Source organism: Anser cygnoides, chromosome 5 (assembly GCF_040182565.1).
Source record: "Anser cygnoides isolate HZ-2024a breed goose chromosome 5, Taihu_goose_T2T_genome, whole genome shotgun sequence".
NCBI classification, from domain to species: Eukaryota; Metazoa; Chordata; class Aves; order Anseriformes; family Anatidae; genus Anser; species Anser cygnoides.
Window position 1 is genome coordinate 34,779,519 of NC_089877.1, and position 19,077 is coordinate 34,798,595.

The window sequence follows — 19,077 nt, forward strand, 5'->3', positions numbered from 1 at the left end:
AGTCATTGATATGTGAGAGTTGTGGAGAGTTAATCATTGAGAGCAGGTATTGGGGACAAATGAAGTTACAATCTGTGCACACCATGTGATTGGGAATGATGATACTCCATCTGATACAGGTGACTTTCCACAGAATGTAATACCAAGATTAATCAGCTGAACAAATAGTAAACAAGAGCTTAAAGATAAAGAGCACGACTATAATGACCTCCACCCTCGGCAGGATTTGTTTACCAAGACTGAAAGCAAGGTGGCTCTGAAATACCTAGCTGAAATTTTCATTCAGACATCTATCCAGATCAGGTTTGGTTTGCACCTGCTTTCAAGCTGACACCTCAGGGCTTTTTCCAAACTCCTGCACATATATACTTCAAAAATTAAATGGTGGTCAAAGAGGTCTGCCACACTCTTTAAAAACTGCTGATGTTGCTTCTCTACAGTATTTCTTCATCATGACCTGATAACCACCACCTTTTCACTTCCTATCCCTCTTCCACCTCTGAAAGCATAAATAGTAATTCCAGACCATTGTAACAAACAAACAGAACTGTCAGCATGGAGCACAACCCTCTGATTGACTGGAGCTCATGTTTTCCCTCTTTGTTTTCAAAGGTATGACATTCTACAATGGCTTTGTGTTCACACTGAGTTTTCCATGGAGCTTCTGATTTTCTGAAGGACAGGAAAAGATGGCACGTTTTTTTCTGCGAGTAATTTAGAACTTCTCACTTTTTTTTTTTCTGTCTTTTTTATGTGGTATAGCTGGAGCTTAACAGATGACATTGTGTCCCTGTACCAAAGTACAAACAGCCTTTATGATGTGGAGAGCTGTGAAACTCACAGCATATGGAATGTGTGAATCTGTCTTAGGTGGAGAAAAAATAATCGGAACTATGGAGGTAGACAGAATAGGAAGTTTCCCAGGGCTAAGTGGTGTGCCCTCGCTGCCCAGTAGAATTCTACTCACCCACCCAACTGTCAGCGTTTGTTCAGGCTATACTTTCAGATCCACTGGCTTGTATTGCTCTGCCAAGCAAGTCAGCATGATCTTGATTTTTATTTTTTAACCTTAATACCTTAGAACTCTAAGATAACTTGTGAGATTCCTAAAGTTTGTTTGTAATGTTCTAGTGTTTTGCTTGTTCCAGGTTATTCTACAGGAGAGGATTGGCGTGTCTGTGTTTTGAAGTGCGCTGTAAGGATTTAAGATAAAGGAGCTTGTTATTAGGTGTCCAATTCTTCACGTTAGTAAGGAAAGCACGGTGTTCGCTTAGTATTACAGGCTAAGCCAAGAGTTTAGAAAGCTAGGAGGTAGGCCCAAGCAAGTAATTTTTTTCAAGTGTGTGTAGGATAAAATAATACAATTCTGTAACTTTGCAGAAATAATGAAGTTAGTGTGTCAAGGATGTGAAGTTAGTGTGTTAGATATTCTCCAAGCACTTTTCAGAGGGCACACTGTTCAACCCAGCAGTGTTCCATGGACCCTCCCCTCACTGGATTCACCACTGAAGAGCAGTCATGGCCTTTCCATCACACGTTGCAATGCTCTGCCTTACCGTGAGTCACTTCAAGTCTTTGTACCAGTTACAACAGCTTTTTTATGGATAATTGTTAAGAAAATACTCGGTTTTGGGATTTAGATGATTCGAGTGAAATTTCGGAGTTGAAAACTAGGTGGTCATATAGCTTTGTATGGATCGAGCTGTAAGTGTTTTGCAGTCAATGAGTTGTCCTTAGCTCAGGAAACGAGACTGGTTATGTATTCCACTGCTATTCACTGCCTAGCACTGATTGCTGATTGCAGAGGGCTGACCCTCATCTCTACAGCTCCCCTTCCAGAATATTTTTAGTCTTTAAGGATATTTTTTTTCGCCCACTTTATTCAATTGTTCATTTGTCCCAATTATGTGGACATCTGCTTTCAATCTTGAGAGTTCCTTGAGGCTTCTCTCACCTGACTCACTACCGACTCTTACAGGAACAGGGCTCAATCACTCTTCTGTGAATTAATCCACATCTTTTAGCTAAAAGAGTAAAATTATTCCTCTCTCAGGACTAGTCTGAATTTTATAGATCGGCTGAAATGCTACTGGTATTTGCTCGTAACAAACCCAAGAAGTCTCTGCTCTGCTTTTGAATCTCCATGAAATACAGACTCTTGAAAACCCTCTGTGTAATTATGGACTAATGCTGCTTTACTTCTTCCAGCCTATCTTCTGTGCCAACATATCTTAAAGGGACATGTTCCTCCTATACATTATCTATCATCCTGTTTTCTTGATTGTTCTTGTACTGAAGAAAAGCAGGGCCCCCGTGCTAATGGATTTAATCTCTCAGAGGGAATGCGCATCGTGTCCCGCTTCAAGTTTTCTGGGATCTTAAGGGGAAGCTGTGTGTTTATTTCCCTTCAGCTAGAAGAAGCAGCACAAACTTTTCTTCACCAAGAGGCTTCCTATTAGTACTTTATTGTTTTTCTTCTGTGCTAACAGTGTGCTTGAAACTTTTCCAGTTTGCAGGTAGATGACCTACTCTGTTCAAGACTTTGGAAAGGCATTTTTTCTGTTCTTCTCCCAGAACACTTATTGTTTTCCTTTGTTTATGGTGCAATATCTTTGGGTCTACCTGCCAGCTGGAGCACGATTGTGAAAGGCATCTTGCTGTTGTTTTGCAGATGCTTCATTGCCCCTATTGGGCTCTGCAAACTGATGTCCAAGATTCCCTTTTTATATAAGAGGATGTTTCAGCCGGGTTTACTTTGAAGTGTCCCTGCTGGATCTTGTGGCCATTCATGTGCTCTCTGATGACTGCTTTGATAATATCTATCTGAGAAGTTGTCTGTGATGTGTGTGTTTGCTGTGAGTGGGGGCTGGATGCTGCATTTAGGTCGGTTGTGTGGTTGGCATGGACTTTTAGTTCAAAATCCCAGGTCTGCGCTATGTAGAGCACTTTTACACTAAGGGACACTTATCTAGTTCAGAATAACAGGACTGCCAGTGCTATATAGCTTGAGACCATTGGATAGGAAGATGTTATCGTGGTGAGAAATATTATAGTAATGAAGGTACCTCATTTTCTCCTGCTCCCTGGATTGGCTAGAACAATTTGGTAAACTCATTTCTTAGGGACAACTGTGATACTACTCTTTTGACTTCCTCTGGCAATAGCACTGACACCAGCTTTGTTATCAGAAAAAAACTTTCAGCTTGTTCAGTCTTGTACATCTACCTTTCTTTATCTAAATAAAACTATAGAGGAAACAATGTCCTCCTGTTTAAAATGGTCTCAGTACCCTTGGGGGAATGGAAGAGGCAGAGGGGAAGGGCCAGGAACGGGACAGATGGGATGCCCGTGAGAAATAAGCCACTCAGTGAAGGCAGCACTGAATGACAACTGGAAATAAGCTGAATTATCTGCTTATAAACAGGAGAGAGATTCTTAGAGCTAACTTAGAGCCATATGTTTTGTTTTTTTTTCAGCCCTCTGTGTGCGTAGGCCTTATCATCGTCATCTTGCTGTCATCTGCACTGTATCTTTTCCCTTTTCACAGTAACTTGTTCTATCTTGCTTGCAAGGATAGTGTAAGCTCTTCAAGACAGAAATTATATTGTACTGCTTGTATTTTACAGCATGCAGCACTGTACAACATTGTCTCCATGCTTTGTACAGTTGTAGTATAAACAGCAAAAATAGTAGTGAGAAGGTCCTTAGGGCTTTGACAGGTTATGCGGGATTCCCTTTTTGAGAGATGGAGTCCAGCAGAGTGTCGTCATTAGAACTTGTTGGCAAGACTGTTTGGGGTGGGTGTGTGTTTGTTTGTTGGTGGGGAAGGTGTTTTTTGTGTTTTTTTTTTTCCTCCCCCTCATTCTGTGTTTTTTGGTTTTGAGAAACTCAGCATCTGGCAGGTAAAAATTCTTTCAGGTTCTTACAGCAAATGTTGATAAGCTCTCTCATACTCTTTTTGCAATAGCTCATGAGATTGTATTTCCTGCGTTCCTCAAATGCTCTCAGGACTTCTGCAATTCTTTTGCTCTGGAGAGAAAACTACAAAATTATCATGCTGAGTGCAAGACTACAGTGAGCCGTGTGATAGGTGTGAAGCTGCTGCTGTCAGTGACCCAGCCGTGAAGCAGCCCTTTGGGCTGAAAATCTCAGCTGGGGTGATGTGCTCCTGACAGGCTCTTGCTTGGGATCCCTTGGTCCCTAGGGCACTACAGAAAAGTGCTGCCTGTCCCTCCTTCACTTTTCAGTTATCAGTGGAGAGAGAATGAACACATGCATTTTGAGAGAGAGCACTCGTGCCAAGCACTCTGAGGAGCAGATTTTGCAGCTAACGTGAATGAGTTACTATAAGCGAGATGTTTTTGATGTCTGTTTCTGGAGAGCAGATAGATTTGCAGGACTGAATTTGGTGATAAATTTTCCTGGGGAGCCTATAATAGTTGCATATTTCTACACTCACAGATGTGTGGTTAACGGACACAAAGCCTTTCTGCTAAAGTCCATTTGTTGCCTCTACAGAGGAGACTTGTTAGAATGGGAAGTCTCTCTTTCTTGTAATCGAAGTTTCTCCAAGCCATAGAAGAAAAGGGATTTCAGTACCACCTGCCTACACAGTAAGGGGCATACATTTCATATGAGAGCTATGGAAGATTTGGGAGGGTGGATAACTCAGATCATTTGTCATTTAAAATTACACAAATTTTGTCCAGAGCCTGTAGATTGCCTGTAGTTTGATGTTTTTAGTGCAGAACTGCTTGACAGCAGGAACAGTACTTGTATCTTCATCTGACAGGCAGGTTCTGTGAAGTCCCAGTTTTCCCAGAGTTGTTTCTTTGCAACAAACATTGCAACAAGTCCTAGCCTGACAAGTATGCTGATTGGGATGGCTGCTGTTGAGTAAACAGCTGGAAAAAATGCATATATTAATGGGAATAACACACTGATTCCCACTGAAGCTTGTGCCTGTTGCCAATATATTAGAAAATGTAACTTTTTTTTTCCCCACATACTTGAGAATCTTACAGGTGAGCAGATGCTTGGATGAATCCAAACCCTCACAAAGAAAGAGAGGGGAAATATCATAAAGAGACTCTTTGGTTAGCAGGAAAAATACATGAAGTTTTTAGTCAGAAGAGCAACATAGCATTGAACATAGAAGGCAACGTTTATGTTTGATGCTCCGTATGATAATATATTCCACTCAGGAAACTTATAATACTGTTTTGATGACAGCAGAATCTAGAAAACATGCCATAACATAGGAATGTTAGCACTTGATATCAGCACAGTGGCAGCACAGGGTAGTTTCTCTACAGGTGAGCCTCCGCTTCTAAATAGCTGAGCTGCACTCTGCTCTTGCTGTCTGAAGAGAGGCAATTGCATCTTTTATATGCAGTGTGGTCGGATCGTGATGCTTCTGGTAGGCATTCACTGTGCATCAGTGCAGTCTTTGCTTCCTTACTATTGCTTTACATCATGGAAACTATATCTTTGTGATCGTTACCAGAATAGTTGCAGCACATGTGGACTGCCTGCCTTATACAAGACCTTTATATAGTTGGGTGTATGTGTATGCCTTCTTACAACCTTGAATGCTGAAAGGCAACACGTTTGCCATAGAGTTGAGATGCCTTCAATGATCGTTAAACCTAATTGCATATAAGCAGTGTTGATAGCTAATGAGCCTGAAAAACAGACATTTGAAATTTTCCAAAAGGTAAATTCCAGAAACCTGGCAAATGGTGTGTTAGGATGATTTGTATCTGAGTTATCTTTGTTTATGCTCTTTCTCTGGGCTAGGTTTGAATGTACTTTCCTCTGTCTAGCTTTAGGTCATAATTCTGTTTATGCTTCCAAATTTTTATTGATTTTCGGTGTAGATGTTAATGTTACTAGTACAAATTTGGACACACATACATGATCCCAGCTGGAAGTTAATATCAGACTGTTGCTAATACACTTTGAATGTGTAAATTTATTCTTGGAACAAGATTGAATAATTTTGGGAGTAATTGAAAAGGATGAGATCCTACAATATGCTGAAAATTGATCACACTCATGTGGATTAGGAGGTAACAGAAGTAATTTTAACTTTATACATTCGGTTTGTGATACAGTTTTCCTACTCCCTGGTCCACCCCTGCTGTCTGCATTTGGCAGTGCAACAAAATAGATGTGTAAGTCATTGCAGTTCCTAAGAACATCTTTAGGGAACCTCTTGTACATGAGTTCTTTGGGGTTATTTTGCCATAATTTATTTCATCAGTTGGGTATTTTATAGATGATCATTGTGTTACTGTTGGGACGCTACAGGGTCTTTTGTTTCATTTTATTTTCACCAACTGTGTACTGTTTTTTAATATCTGTGGTATTTGACGCTTACTTCCTTCTCCTGTTCTTGCATTTCTGAACATATATTTCTGCTCTGCTTTAGTCTGAATTCTTGCAGAAGGGAGAGGGCCCTCGAGTCAGAATCGTGTATTGTCTGTCTTCCACCGAGGGAAGCTCTGGAGCAGAGCTTTCTGCAGTGCAAAGTAAACACTCAATGCTGAGATCACTTTGAAAAACATCTTTCTCCATCATTCTGGAAAATGGCTTATTTGTGCTTGCTGAGTCACTCTGGGTTGGAATATATTGGAAAAAGAGGCAAATAGTGACTTATCCACAACAGATGTAGTGGGTCTATTTACAGTCTTTTGCATACAATCTGCAATGTGTATATAAAAGAGTAATCTCTTGTCATGCTTGGTCACTTGCCGTAAGGATTGGATTTCCTGCAGCTTCTGTAAATGTTTTGAAGAAAACTGTTTTAGTAATGTGTAATTGGCACCGGGGATTCAGTAGAAATGCAGGAGAAAATAGGAGCTTTGGAAAAGCATCATAATGGAGGAAGCTTAGTACCCATTGGTAACTTTATTTTACTGTACTTTTTTTTTTCTTTTTAGGAATTTACATGTCATAGTCTTTTCCTTTTCTTTAAGGAATTGTTTTGGAACACACTCGTTCCTCCAAAACAGTTTTTGATGTCTCAGGTTGTAATTGAACCAGTGTTGCATACATGATGGCTTCAGTATTAACTATACCTTTCCCTGTATTACAACCTCATTTGGTTTTGTTCTAGTTTTAATGAAGCATTTTGGCACGAATCTAGACTATGTGCAAACAGGAGATCAATTTCAGAAGAATGTTTGGCTTCCATCCATTCAAACTTACAAGACTTTGTATTAAAGTAGAATAAAGTAATGTAAGTTTGAGGAATGTTTTATCTTTCCCGGAAAGATCTTTAACAAAAGATGGAACAGAATTTAGGCATTTCTTGTTTTGGTGATACTGGAAGAAATTTTGTGTTCATTCTTAGGCTGTAAAATGTTGTGGTGTTAAAGGAAATGTTGAGGAGCATTTCCAGTTGTCTTGCTAAGAATATGTCTATCGTCTATTTCTAATTGTCTTGCTAAGAACATGGCCAACAAATGTAAAATTTCTCATAAACTGGGTATGCCAAACTGTAAAAATCAGCAAATGCCTGCAGCATGGGATGCAATAAGATCCTATTATAGGATTCTGTATCCTTTACAGTGTAAAATCCCTTAAATATCTCTCTGTTCCCAAGAATAGCAGACAGCTGGAAGCCTTATAGTTTTTCTAGTTAGTTAGTTTCCTTTTTTCTCCTTTTTAAAAATAATAAACCTGAGATTTTGTGCTGTTGTGTTGTGTTGAAACCATACAGATTCTAGAACGTTAGCTGCAGAGACGTGCAGAAATCTTATGTCTGACAAAATTAATCCCATTGCATTTCTTCAAATAAATTGGACAAACAGTAGCTCATCAACGCTACAGCCAAGCAGTAGTAGTGGGCATAAAGTGGTTTAGCTCAGCAATCTCTAAATGCAGACCTAACATTAATGTAAAATGATGAAGCTTCATCTCTGCTGAGGAATCTTGGCAGTGTTCATTTGTTGCCATGAAATACTGGAGGCTGCTCAGTCTCTGATGTGCTGTGGTTCTTGCCAGTGCAACTGAGTCAGGTGAGGGAGTATTGGTTGTTGTTTTTTTCTTCTAAATTTCTCCATTCTAACCAAGACTGAAAAAAGCAAATATTGGAGCTGCACACATGGCAGAACCATGCAGCATTGAATCTCCTTTTAAAGCAGTCATGAGGGTCTGTTTTAGTGGTTTGTAGATCATCACCATTGTAATGTGATTGTACTGTTGTCTTTTAAACTAATTAAAAATCTCATTTATAATAACGGAACTGTCTTGAACTGTCTTGCAATAAGACCTACAGGAGACTGTGCAGAATGGAGCAAGCAGACCCTCACTCGTGCTTATACTTCGGCCTCACCTTTCTGAGAAGCCAGTTTGCCTTGACTCAGCATTATGCTTTGATCTCAATGGTGCAAGATGGGTTCGGTCATTCAGTCATTTTCAAATTCAAACTCCTCTTTCAGTGGACACTGACATTTTGGTATCGAGTTCCATCTCCAGCCAATGGCAATTCCGTAGCTATTTCCGGAGTTGTTAGGCTAGAAGAAATCTGACTGTTGCCTTGTGATGCTTGTATTTTTAATGGTTTCTCTTCTTTGTGCCATTCTCTCACCCTTGCCCCCAGTTCCCTGAGTGGTTGCTGTAGCATTTCAGAGATAGTGAATCAATTCCACAGTGTGACAGGTAGAGCAAAAATATATCCGCTTAAATAAAGGAAGGCAAAGAGTGGAAATCATGGTGTTCATAATGCTTATTGAAGGCTCGAAGCTCCCATGCCCTCAGCATAGTGAAGGTTATAGGAGCAGTTCAATACAGAGCTTTCTTCTTCCCAAGAAATGTCTACTTAGAGTTTGAACAAATACTAAATACATTATCTGGACAGTTAGCAGTTTCCTTGGTGTAGTTATAATTCTGAATTTTAGTTATTTAATTATTTAATGTTTGAGGTACAAGGAGGGCAAGGGTTTTTGAGGGAAGCTGAGTAGCAACTTAGTGATCTCCTTAAAACCTGCAGCCGTTCATGCAGCCATCTCTGCAGTGGGCAACATGCTGTGTTTTTGTATTCTGCTGTGAAAACTAAACCTCCATTTATACCAGCAAGACCTTTCTTGGCTCACTGAAGCACCATGTGGTCTGAAATTACCTGATCGGACTGAAAAAGCTACTCGTGGTGATTGATGCTTATCTCTGAAGGCTTCGTTACTTTTTCCTTAAGCACCTTGGAGGGCTTCTGCACGGCTATTTACAGCCTGCCATTGTACGCCCTTCCCATCTTCCCAAATACTAGATTTCCCAGCTCATAACTCTAAGCAGCGGCTTTATTTCAAAGTAGAAAGGGGCCTCAATATGTGGCCTATTATATCCATATCAGCTTGCCTTACTCTTTTCAAGCAGCTATTGTGTTTTAATAGGGCCCTGCCTGGCAGGGGGAGTCCTTAATTCCTGCTCTGTAAGAATGGCCAGCTTGAGTTACAGCAAACTGCAGGATGCTGCTCTGATCAAAAGGCCTCTGTTTTAAGAGATTCCCCTCCCAGCCCCCATTTTCTGCTTTTGTTTTTAAATCCTGGGCTAATAATTCAACACAGTAAGGTCATTTTAGCTTTTGATTTGAAAGCTTCAAGGTCTTAAATTACTGACCTAGCATAGGAAAAATCAAGGGAGGGGACTCTAAAAAGATAAAGGGATTCCAGGTAATAAAAAGCAAGCACAGCAACTCTTTTTATCCTTTCCTTCTCCCAAATCTGTAGACTGGTCTCAGAGGGTTTGATTTGATACAAAGCAACATTAGAAGGCTTGTTTGCTGCCTATCTGAGCTGTGTCACAGGTGCTGTGGTTCATTTCCTTTCAAACGATACTGGGGATAATCTCTGTACCACCTGTACTAATGCTGCCATGAATACAGAGATCCCTGAGCCTACACCAGAAAGCCTGAAAACAAATCTCTAACATTCGTGTCACTCCTTTCTCTCTTTCCGCTCCCCTCAGCTGAAATAAACTTGAGTGGGTGAGACAGAATGGATTGGAAAAAAAATAAACAAAACAAAAAACAGTCTGTTTGCAGTGTTACATCACTCAGTCTCACCAAAATGTTAAGTGTTAATGATTTCCTATCTGCCCAGTTGTTAAAAAAGGATTTTTTCCTTAAAGTCAGCCATCAGGAATAACTTTCAGTATCTGTTTCACCTTAATACCATTAACACATTTCAGAGGAAGTGCCTAAAAAGCACTGTTAATTTCATTAGAGGAAGATGTTGATTTCCTTGAGGCTGACTTCCTTGTCCTAAATCTTAATATCTCTGGAATTTCAAAAAGCACTCGGTACAACAGCTTTGCATTGAGGAATGCTAATATTTCTATGCTACCTTCCAAGAGTGATAGCTGAAGAAATAATCCAGTGGTTGGTCTGCATCTTGGACATAGTCAAGTGAACTTAAATAGGTGAAGAGTAGCAATCTTACATTAAACTATGCTCATTCAGCAGTAGTTTATTCATCACAACAGTATGTCTGGGATCTTTTTTTCTCAACGATACCCACTATTTTAAGTGTTCCCTCTCTGGGCTCTTTCCAGGCAAGGTAAACCTCACTTTGCTATTTTGGAGCAAAACCTTGGGTAAGTGTGATTGGTTGCTTCGGGATGTGTGTGGATGAGTTATTTAACAACAGAAATTGCCTGAGTTTTAAGGCCTTTTGAATTCCAGTATTTTCTATTGCTAGAGCTAGTTCTTTGTTACCCATTGTACCGTAGTTTCTAATCCTAATACTCCTGATTATCCCTACTTACTGTGCTTTGGTTCACACCATGAAGCAGACTTGGAGCTCGTGACCTGGGTTCCTTTCAGATGAACTAAACTGAAAGATGTGTTCCAACTGCAAATGAGCATGCAGTCCAGGAGACCAAACCAGAGCCAGTCCAAAGCGTGTTTCAAGCAAAATGAACCCTGAAATACCCACAGTGTTGACATCAGGTCCTCTGCAGAAGCAGCATAAGCCTTCAAAGTGAGCTTTTCCTCCTTCATCATGCTCTCGGTGGAAAATGAAAGCAGTATGGTGTAAGTTAAGGAATAACGGTCCCTGTTCCTTGCTTTAGTAGAGAAGGGGCCCTGAGAACTCATTCAGTAACCAAAGGTGGCACCTGCTAGGGGGACAGCAGGGCGCTGGCAAACTTCTGTCCTTTGCGGGGCACGGGGCTCTCTCTGCATTGTGCATGTTTGGCTTTGCCCGAGTTCAGCAGGCAGAGGCTAACTACTGCAGTGGGTTTCAATTGGGATGTTACCATAGCATCCTGGGACTTTTACAATCTATTTAGAAGTCCAAAGGTTTGAAAAGAGTGCTTGAAAGTTTCTGAACTCTGGCAAGTTGCCGAAATGTAATTACACAAAAGACAAAGCCTTACTGAAAGCAGCTCTGTTTGGAGAAGCAGCACCTGAGTGCTAGGGTTCCCAGCACAGCCATTTCTGAGAGCTGGGGCCGTTTTATCAGTCTCCTCCCAAAACTTTTTTCTTCCTCTCCCGTGCACGTGCCATCCCCCAAGTGTGGACTGGGTGTGCTGCGAGATGCAGCTTGCTCAGCAGTGGCATCGGAAGAGATTTGATTCCCTGGGTTGGCTGCTCTAGGGCACATGATGGAAAAGAGTGAAAAAGTAAGACCTTTAGGTCCCTACTGCAAAAGCTTCTTCAAAGTTTCCCATTGAGCAAGAACCTTGCTTTAACTCTGTCTCATCTTTCTCCAGAATATTCTCTTAAGTGAATGAGAAGCTTAACTGAGTACCCAGTTGTGTAACAATTCTTGTGCGAAATATGAGTGTCTGCAGTAAACTGGTGTTACCTGATGAACGTTCAACTCAATGTCTAGTCTCAGTTTTTATTTCAGACAAATATAATCATGTCATTAGTAACTTTTGTTAATGTTCTAATTTGTCTACACTGTTTACCAGTAACCTAGAGGGCCAAGACAACCATTAGTTCTGCAGTAGGAGACTTTAAAACTTTCAAAGCTTCCTTCCAGGAGGATTCTCTGCAAATGGCCATGCTGAACGCCTGAAAGGGGGGAAAGAAGGAGTTAACCAGATAAGTGAGAAGTTATTTTCCCAGCTTGTATTTCTAGGTTCACAAGCCCACTTTCAAATGAGGACAAACTAACAGCTTGTTGAGATACCCTAGTTTATTTCTAAGTCTTTCTCCAGCACAATGTGCTGCTGAGCTATGGCCACCTGACTTTGCTAAGGGTATGAATTGTTCAGTGAGAGGAGGACAGATAGAGGAAAGACTGAGCAATCCTAAGGGAGGAACCTCAGCAGCTGTTAAACTTGCTGAGAATCTTTGAGCTAAGTTTGTTGTCTTGCAGTTGATATTTGGCTTACTTAAACCATTCCTCTGGGAGGGCAGTTTCTTTTATTTCTGTGTTCAAAAGAAACTGGAAAAGACATCTGTTCAAGCGTATATTAAAATCAAAGGTAATGTATTGGTCACGCTGCAGACATGCAGTTGAAATAACTGCAATAGGTTTTTGGTAGTCACCATTTCTTTTGCTTTCAGCAGAGTTTACCTGCAGGCCATTACTACTTGCCACATCAATGGTAATTTCATCTCTGGGTAATTGTTAAGGAAAAAGTGGCAGTGTTAGATTTGTACCGCCCCTCTACCCGCTACAAAATAATTACTGTAAGTATTATAAAATACCTAGTGTGTTTGAAATGGATAGTTCCTGTCCCTGGTAGTGGTGTTGACCCTGCCTGAGAACAGACCTGTTGATCTGTCAGTTGGCTGCCTGCTGGATAGCTCCACTGTGGGCTGCAGGAGGTGGCGCTCTCCTTTGAGCTGAGCACTTCCAAACTATAAAAAAGAATTTGTAAAGTAGGATTTCTGAAATGCGGCATCTTAACAGAGATAACACTAACTGCTGTGGTTGCAGACTTGAGCTTTTGGGGCAAAATCCTCCCACTGTAGTTAAATGAAATGTTATTGCAAGAAATGAGGAACGAAAGAAGTAATGTACCTCTTTTCTCAACTAGCTGACGGCACTTGGCTGTCAGTACATGCAGGTGTGCTATGTTCCAACATATCCACCCACTCTTACAGCCGAGTAAGCAGCAACAAATGATATCATACCCTTCTGCCTGCTAGCTTTAGAGCCATCCCGTGCTGAAAATCCAAGTGACTTGAGTTTTCTCTTATTAGGACTATGGAGTAATATAGCAGAGCTGTCTGCTGTGAGTTAATAGTATGTTAGCTTCATGTCTGGAACTTTCTCTTATAGATGTGCCAGGATTTGCTTCCAGCTGGTGTAGGTACTGTAGTTGTTCTGAGCAACATAACTTGGGTGCATTTAGATAAATCATTGTGCAGCTAACCCTCCCCATTTCTTTCTCAGATTTAAACTTTGAGTATTCTTTCTCATTCCCTCAGGGGTCTGTACAACCGTACTCTTGCCTTCATCTTTTTTTCTCTTCCTATATATCTCCCTTATGTGTCATCTTTCTGAAAGCTGCCTTCTTCAATTATACCAAGCTGCTTCTTTTTCATTTGTACCGTTCTTTTTTTTCCATCAGCCTGTCAAATCATCAACAAAATAATGCAAATAAGAAATCAAAAAAGTCTTATAGGTTGTGGTTTGGGATGAGATGATCTGAAATGCCATTTCCAGTTTTGTCACAGTTGCTTTGTGGGATTTAAAGCAAGTTACTTTCCCTTACTCTGTACTTGTTCCCTCTAAATAATGAGCTATAACACTTTGTAGTGAATATTCTTCACTTACAATGATAGTCATGGGAGCCCTTTCCTCTAATTTTGGTATATTTTGATCAGACACAGGTTCTACTTATTTACTTAAATCTCTTGCTACGATGTCTGTGCTTTTTTCTCTGGCTTGCACAGCACTGGTACATGAGTAAGGCTTCATAAATGTGAAATAATCAATTTGTCCATAATATTTACAGAAAAAAAAAGTATTCCTGATTTCCAGGATTCAAGGATGAGTGTTTCTTAATCATAATGTGGTTGTACTTATTTTACATGAGTTGCATTCCCTCAGAATAGGAGGGCTACAACCACCCCAACCTCCCATCCCCTGAAACTGATAATATGGCTTTAATTTTTCTTATCTCTGGTATAATTCTCTCTGAAAAACGAGGCCCTTTTCTATACTAGGTAGCATAAAAAGGTGATTGAAACTAGTTATATTTAAGAAGAAGATTTTAAAATGGCAAACTGAACGGGCTCCCAGTGACCACTGGATTTTTTTCTGTTGCGGAGATGCTACCTATGGAGAGGTTCTGCTGTGATGAAAGATAAGCTTGTATCTTTTCATTAATTCTCCACTGTGCAGGCAAGTTAAGCTGCTGTCCCATGTGAATGTTTTTAATGATCTCTCTGGAGTGTTTGAAAGCTTTTGTCCCACTTGCATGATTCAGAGTGAAATGCACAAAATCCATCTTTGAGGCAACCCTGTCATTGTACCTTTGGTATATAACGTTTGTATTTGCATTTCTATTGTTCTTACATGCTGAGCTCCACCATACCCAAAGGAGAGCTTCTTACACTTCAGAGAAACCTTTTTAAGACAAATGTTTACTATAAGAAGTTAGCCTGAAGTACTTACAAGTCAAATATGAGAAATTTGTACTAAAATACAAGACTGTGAATATCAAATTGACTCTCTATTGTAATGACCAGCTACTATTTTCAAAATGCACCAGTGCGAAGTGTTATTTAGGGAGGTGCCAGTCTAGTTTTCATGACAACTAAAGCAGATTTTATACATTCAGTACAGTCATGTCTCAGTCAAGTAACCTAGAAATAAAATCTTGAGACTTCTGTTGAAGAAGTTTTTTGTTGGTTTTTTTTTGGCTTTTTTTTTTTTTGTGGCTTCAGGGAAAACTGGTGAGAATAGCAATAGCAGTGAAATTCAAATGGTGCTAAAAGAAAAGGCATCTTCTGGTCAGACAAAGAACAGTAACTCTTAGCCAGTCATTTTCCAGTGGATTGGTCTCAAGAATTTAAGTGGCTCTTGGACACCCCTTACTGGGATTCTTTAGAATGAATTTTACTTTGACAAACCCTTAATTCCTATAATTAAGTTTCAATGTGTGGTTTTTGCAAATAGTCTTCTCTCTAGAGAACAGATGGGTATAAGCTTTAGAGATTTGGTTTCACAAAATATAACTGCCAGTGTTTTTTTGCTACTGTTCCAGCTGGCCCCAGAACATTCACATTGGTTCAGCTTTCTAACGTTTTGTTGTTTTTACTTTATCTCCACAGTTTTAACAGTGTGCGTCAAGGAACACACATTTTGTTCCGTGAGTTCAGCTTTGTCCAAGCTACCCCTCATAACAGAGCATCTTTTCTTCGGACCTTCTGGAGATGTTTCCGAACAGTGGGGAAAAACGGAGGCAAGTATTCCAGCATCTGCTGTTATCTTGTTACGTTGACATCAAAATTGTTAGCTAGGTATTAGTGCAATACAAATACTGACACTGCACACTGGCTGAATGTTCTAATGCTGTAAAAAGTGAAACATCATCACAGTAGCCTGTGGAATATTAAATTAGCATAGGGGCACCTTGTTGCCTGTGCTACTTCCATTACAGAACAGCATGTTGAGCAACAACAGATCGGAGGGAGGACATTTGTGGGCCTGTGCATGGGGATGCAAAGAAAAAAAAAGTGCTGGGCGTCAGTGGATGGGAGCAGGATAGCAGTTGTGGAGATACACTTCATACTCTGCATTCAAACTGGGAGCAACATATGCCAAGTGTTTTGACCATGAGCTCTGCAGGGGGTATGAGTTATAGTGGTGTTGGGCTATAGGGTGGTGAACGTGGGCACCTAAGCTGTGCCTGAGCTAGTCCTGGAACAGCTCCTAGATGACATTACAGGAACCTGATGACTACGGAACAGGGACCACTGACAGCTGTGTGACCTCTTCCCCAACCCCACCCACAAGGAAAAAGATTCAATGCCAAAATAACCATTCAGCTCCATACTATCTTGTCTAGCTATTCTTATGCTGCGCACAGTAGATTAGGTATTGGAGAACTGGCCGGAGTTCAAAATAAACTCATGTAACTACATGCAACTAAAATTAAGTTTCGGTTTGGTTTTTAGTTTAGAATTTTAAGCAAACATACTAAATGTTGCTGTACAAATATGAACTTTAGTGTTTATTTTTTTTGACTATGAGCCCCACTTGTTTCAAGATATTCAGCCTCACTTCTTGTTGCAGGGAAGACTAGAGCCACCTTTGTAAATACAGATAAATACTCAACTTCTGGCTAAGCTTTGCAAGACTTCTGATTATGATGAACAGTTCCCAGGAGTATAAATAAGGAGATGACTTTTGACATATGCCATTTTAGATCCTTTGAAATTTGACAATTGTAGTTAAACATGACAAAATCTCTAATTAGCTACTGAAGTGACTAGATATGCTGTCTGTAACACCTTCTTGCCAGTGATAGTTCTGGTATGTTCTAAATCATTTATTTTGGTTCAGGGATAATACCTCTAAGATACCAGGTAAATTGTATGGTACTAATCTAATGAGTATGCAGTGAAGACATCTATAATGTAAGGTCAGATCTTGGTCAGGAAAGGTAGAGTACAGATTCCTGGAACATGTTTCTGTAGTAGAGTTGAGAGATGACAGTGAAGAAGTCATCCACCAGAACTGCAGTTTGTCAGTGGTGAACCTTGTTAACAAAATGAGAAGAAGCTATGTGATGGAAGGTACCAATTGTTGTACTTCCAATGCAAGTTCTCACCAGTCTCTGTCTCTCTAACATCTGACTTTGCCAGATGATAGATACTTGGATTTGTTAGAAAGAACCAAAAAGTTTTGACTACATAATAAGTCAATACTCAGAGCGGTTTTATGTGAATATGGAGAAGGTATTGGACGAAAATGTAACCACCAAGGTACTTTGAAAGGAAAGGGAGAACCATAAGAACAAAAACTCGGGTGAATGCTATTATACTCTGGTTATGGTTTTAAAAGAGTTTAGGATATATTTTTTCTGACTTCAAAGTCCAGTGGCTTGTACTTCTTAGTCTAAGCAAATATGATATGTTTACCTGTATATTTATACATTGTTTATATATGTTTTCTTTTTAAGTTAATTAGAGGCAGAAATGCATCATGTCAGAGAAGTTGCTGACAAGATTTTCAGCCATTCAGTCCAACTTCTCTGGTTCTATGGCAGTAATTACAATCTGGAACCTTGTTTTTATTCATTTTAGTTTTACTTGCTCTGGGCTTCCTGTCCCTTGTGCATCATGTAACAGGCATTCATTTCTTAAAGGAATTTCCCTGTGTGTCTGCAATCAAAATATTTCTGCTACACTTGTGCATAAGAGAACTCAGTACATCCATGGTCTCTTAAGCACTAAACTCAATTTACTAAGAAGCAGCTGCCACCTAGCCTGTGCAAGGTGATGGATGAAAGATGATTGTTACCACTCTCAGGCATAGACTAGACTTGGATATATTTCTCTGAAATACGTTGTTCTTAGGGGAATGCAGGAAGGAATAATGTTACACAACAAATGACAGCAACCAGAAGCTAGTTTGGTGATCCAAACTACAAAATGTGTCTTGTTACAATAGAAAAAGTCAAACTAAGTGGTACCCAAAACAAGTAAGACTTTCAACTTGGAGCTTTCCTTAGAAGCATGGCTTGTGGGGTGTCTTCTAATTAGATTATTCCAGAAATCAGTTGTTTCTTTATGATAACTGAATGAGAATGCAAGACTGTATGTATGTATGAAAGAAACATAGTTATGAGTTTTCATGGAATCATAACTCTACACAAAGACAGTTTGTTGCTACAGCATGTCATTTTACATTGATACAATTAGGACAATTTTAACTTAATTATGTACAAGAGGTAGAAAAGTTAGAATCCTGTTCAGAAACTTTGTTTATGATAATTCTACACCATGCAACTGATGACAGGGCAAACAACCTGCCAGTTCTGGAATTAGAAGCAGTATTGCTCCAGATAACACTGGAATATAGCTTCTGAGAAGTGAATTAGTGTCTCTCTACATTTGGTGCACTATGTCAGGTGAATGGAAGGTTTTTGTTGTTGTTTATTCCTTTGCCATAAATGTATTTAGTGCCAGTCATCCCTTTCATTTACTTTTAGTTTCATTCCAGATTTGAATTTCTGTTTTAGAAGTGAGTGGATGGCTTTTTCTTAGTTTTCTCCATCTGCGGTGGGTACAAACTGCATAAATGCCAGCTCTGAGGATATAGATCAATGCAAACGAGAACTTGCATCAAAGTTTGCACTCTAGCTGGATAAAGCAAGGGACAATAAGATTAGACATGTACTATCTATGAGAGAATGCAATTCCTAAGTTTATAAAAACTCAATAAATAAATAAAAATTCCCCATTTTGAGAATTTAATTGGGATTTTAGAAAAGCAGACAATATTTCACAAATGAGTGAACTGATCAATTAATCTGGCTGCTAATTGCTCCTGCTCAATGCAGTGAAATTCTCCTTGTACAATTTACTATCACAGTATCACAGATTTCTAGGTTGGAAGAGACCTCAAGATCATCGAGTCCAACCTCCGACCTAACACTAAGTACTCCACTAAACCATATCGCTAAGCTCTACATCTAAACGTCTTTTAAAGACCTCCAGGGATGGTGACTCCACCACCTCCCTGGGCAGCCCGTTCCAATGCTTAATAACCCTTTCGGTAAAGAAGTACTTCCTAACATCCAACCTAAAACTCCCCTGTCGCAACTTCATCTACTACTTCATCTATAATTCTTGAAATAAGCATGTCTTGACTTGGGTGCACTTTGTTCACCCAAGCAGATGCATCTAGCTGTGAGTTCTCAAAGGGCCAATAAGAGAGAGATCTATCTGAACTCATAATCAGTGTATGTGCAGACCCCTATATACACTAACTGAAATGAACTAAAATTATTGTTTCTCTTGGCAGCCTGCAGATACCACTCTTCTGCTTAATTCCTTATCCTTTTGAATTAAGGGAATGTGTTTCTTCATGGAGAAATGAAGCAGCTTTTATATTAGTTTGTTTTTTTTTTTTTTTATGTTAGCCCTAACACTTGATCAGT

The 19,077-nt window shown here is 39.8% G+C and overlaps 1 protein-coding gene across 3 annotated transcripts in view; it reads left to right on the forward strand.

The window, feature by feature from the left end:
- CSTPP1 (centriolar satellite-associated tubulin polyglutamylase complex regulator 1) overlaps nucleotides 1–19,077 on the forward strand; it is a 94,393-nt gene that overhangs the window by 10,979 nt on the left and 64,337 nt on the right. For all 3 annotated transcript variants that reach the window (XM_066998774.1, XM_048065305.2, XM_066998775.1), the window contains exon 3: nucleotides 15,242–15,372. In XM_066998774.1, coding sequence (XP_066854875.1) covers nucleotides 15,242–15,372 — 131 coding nt within the window. The remainder of the gene's footprint in view (nucleotides 1–15,241; nucleotides 15,373–19,077) is intronic.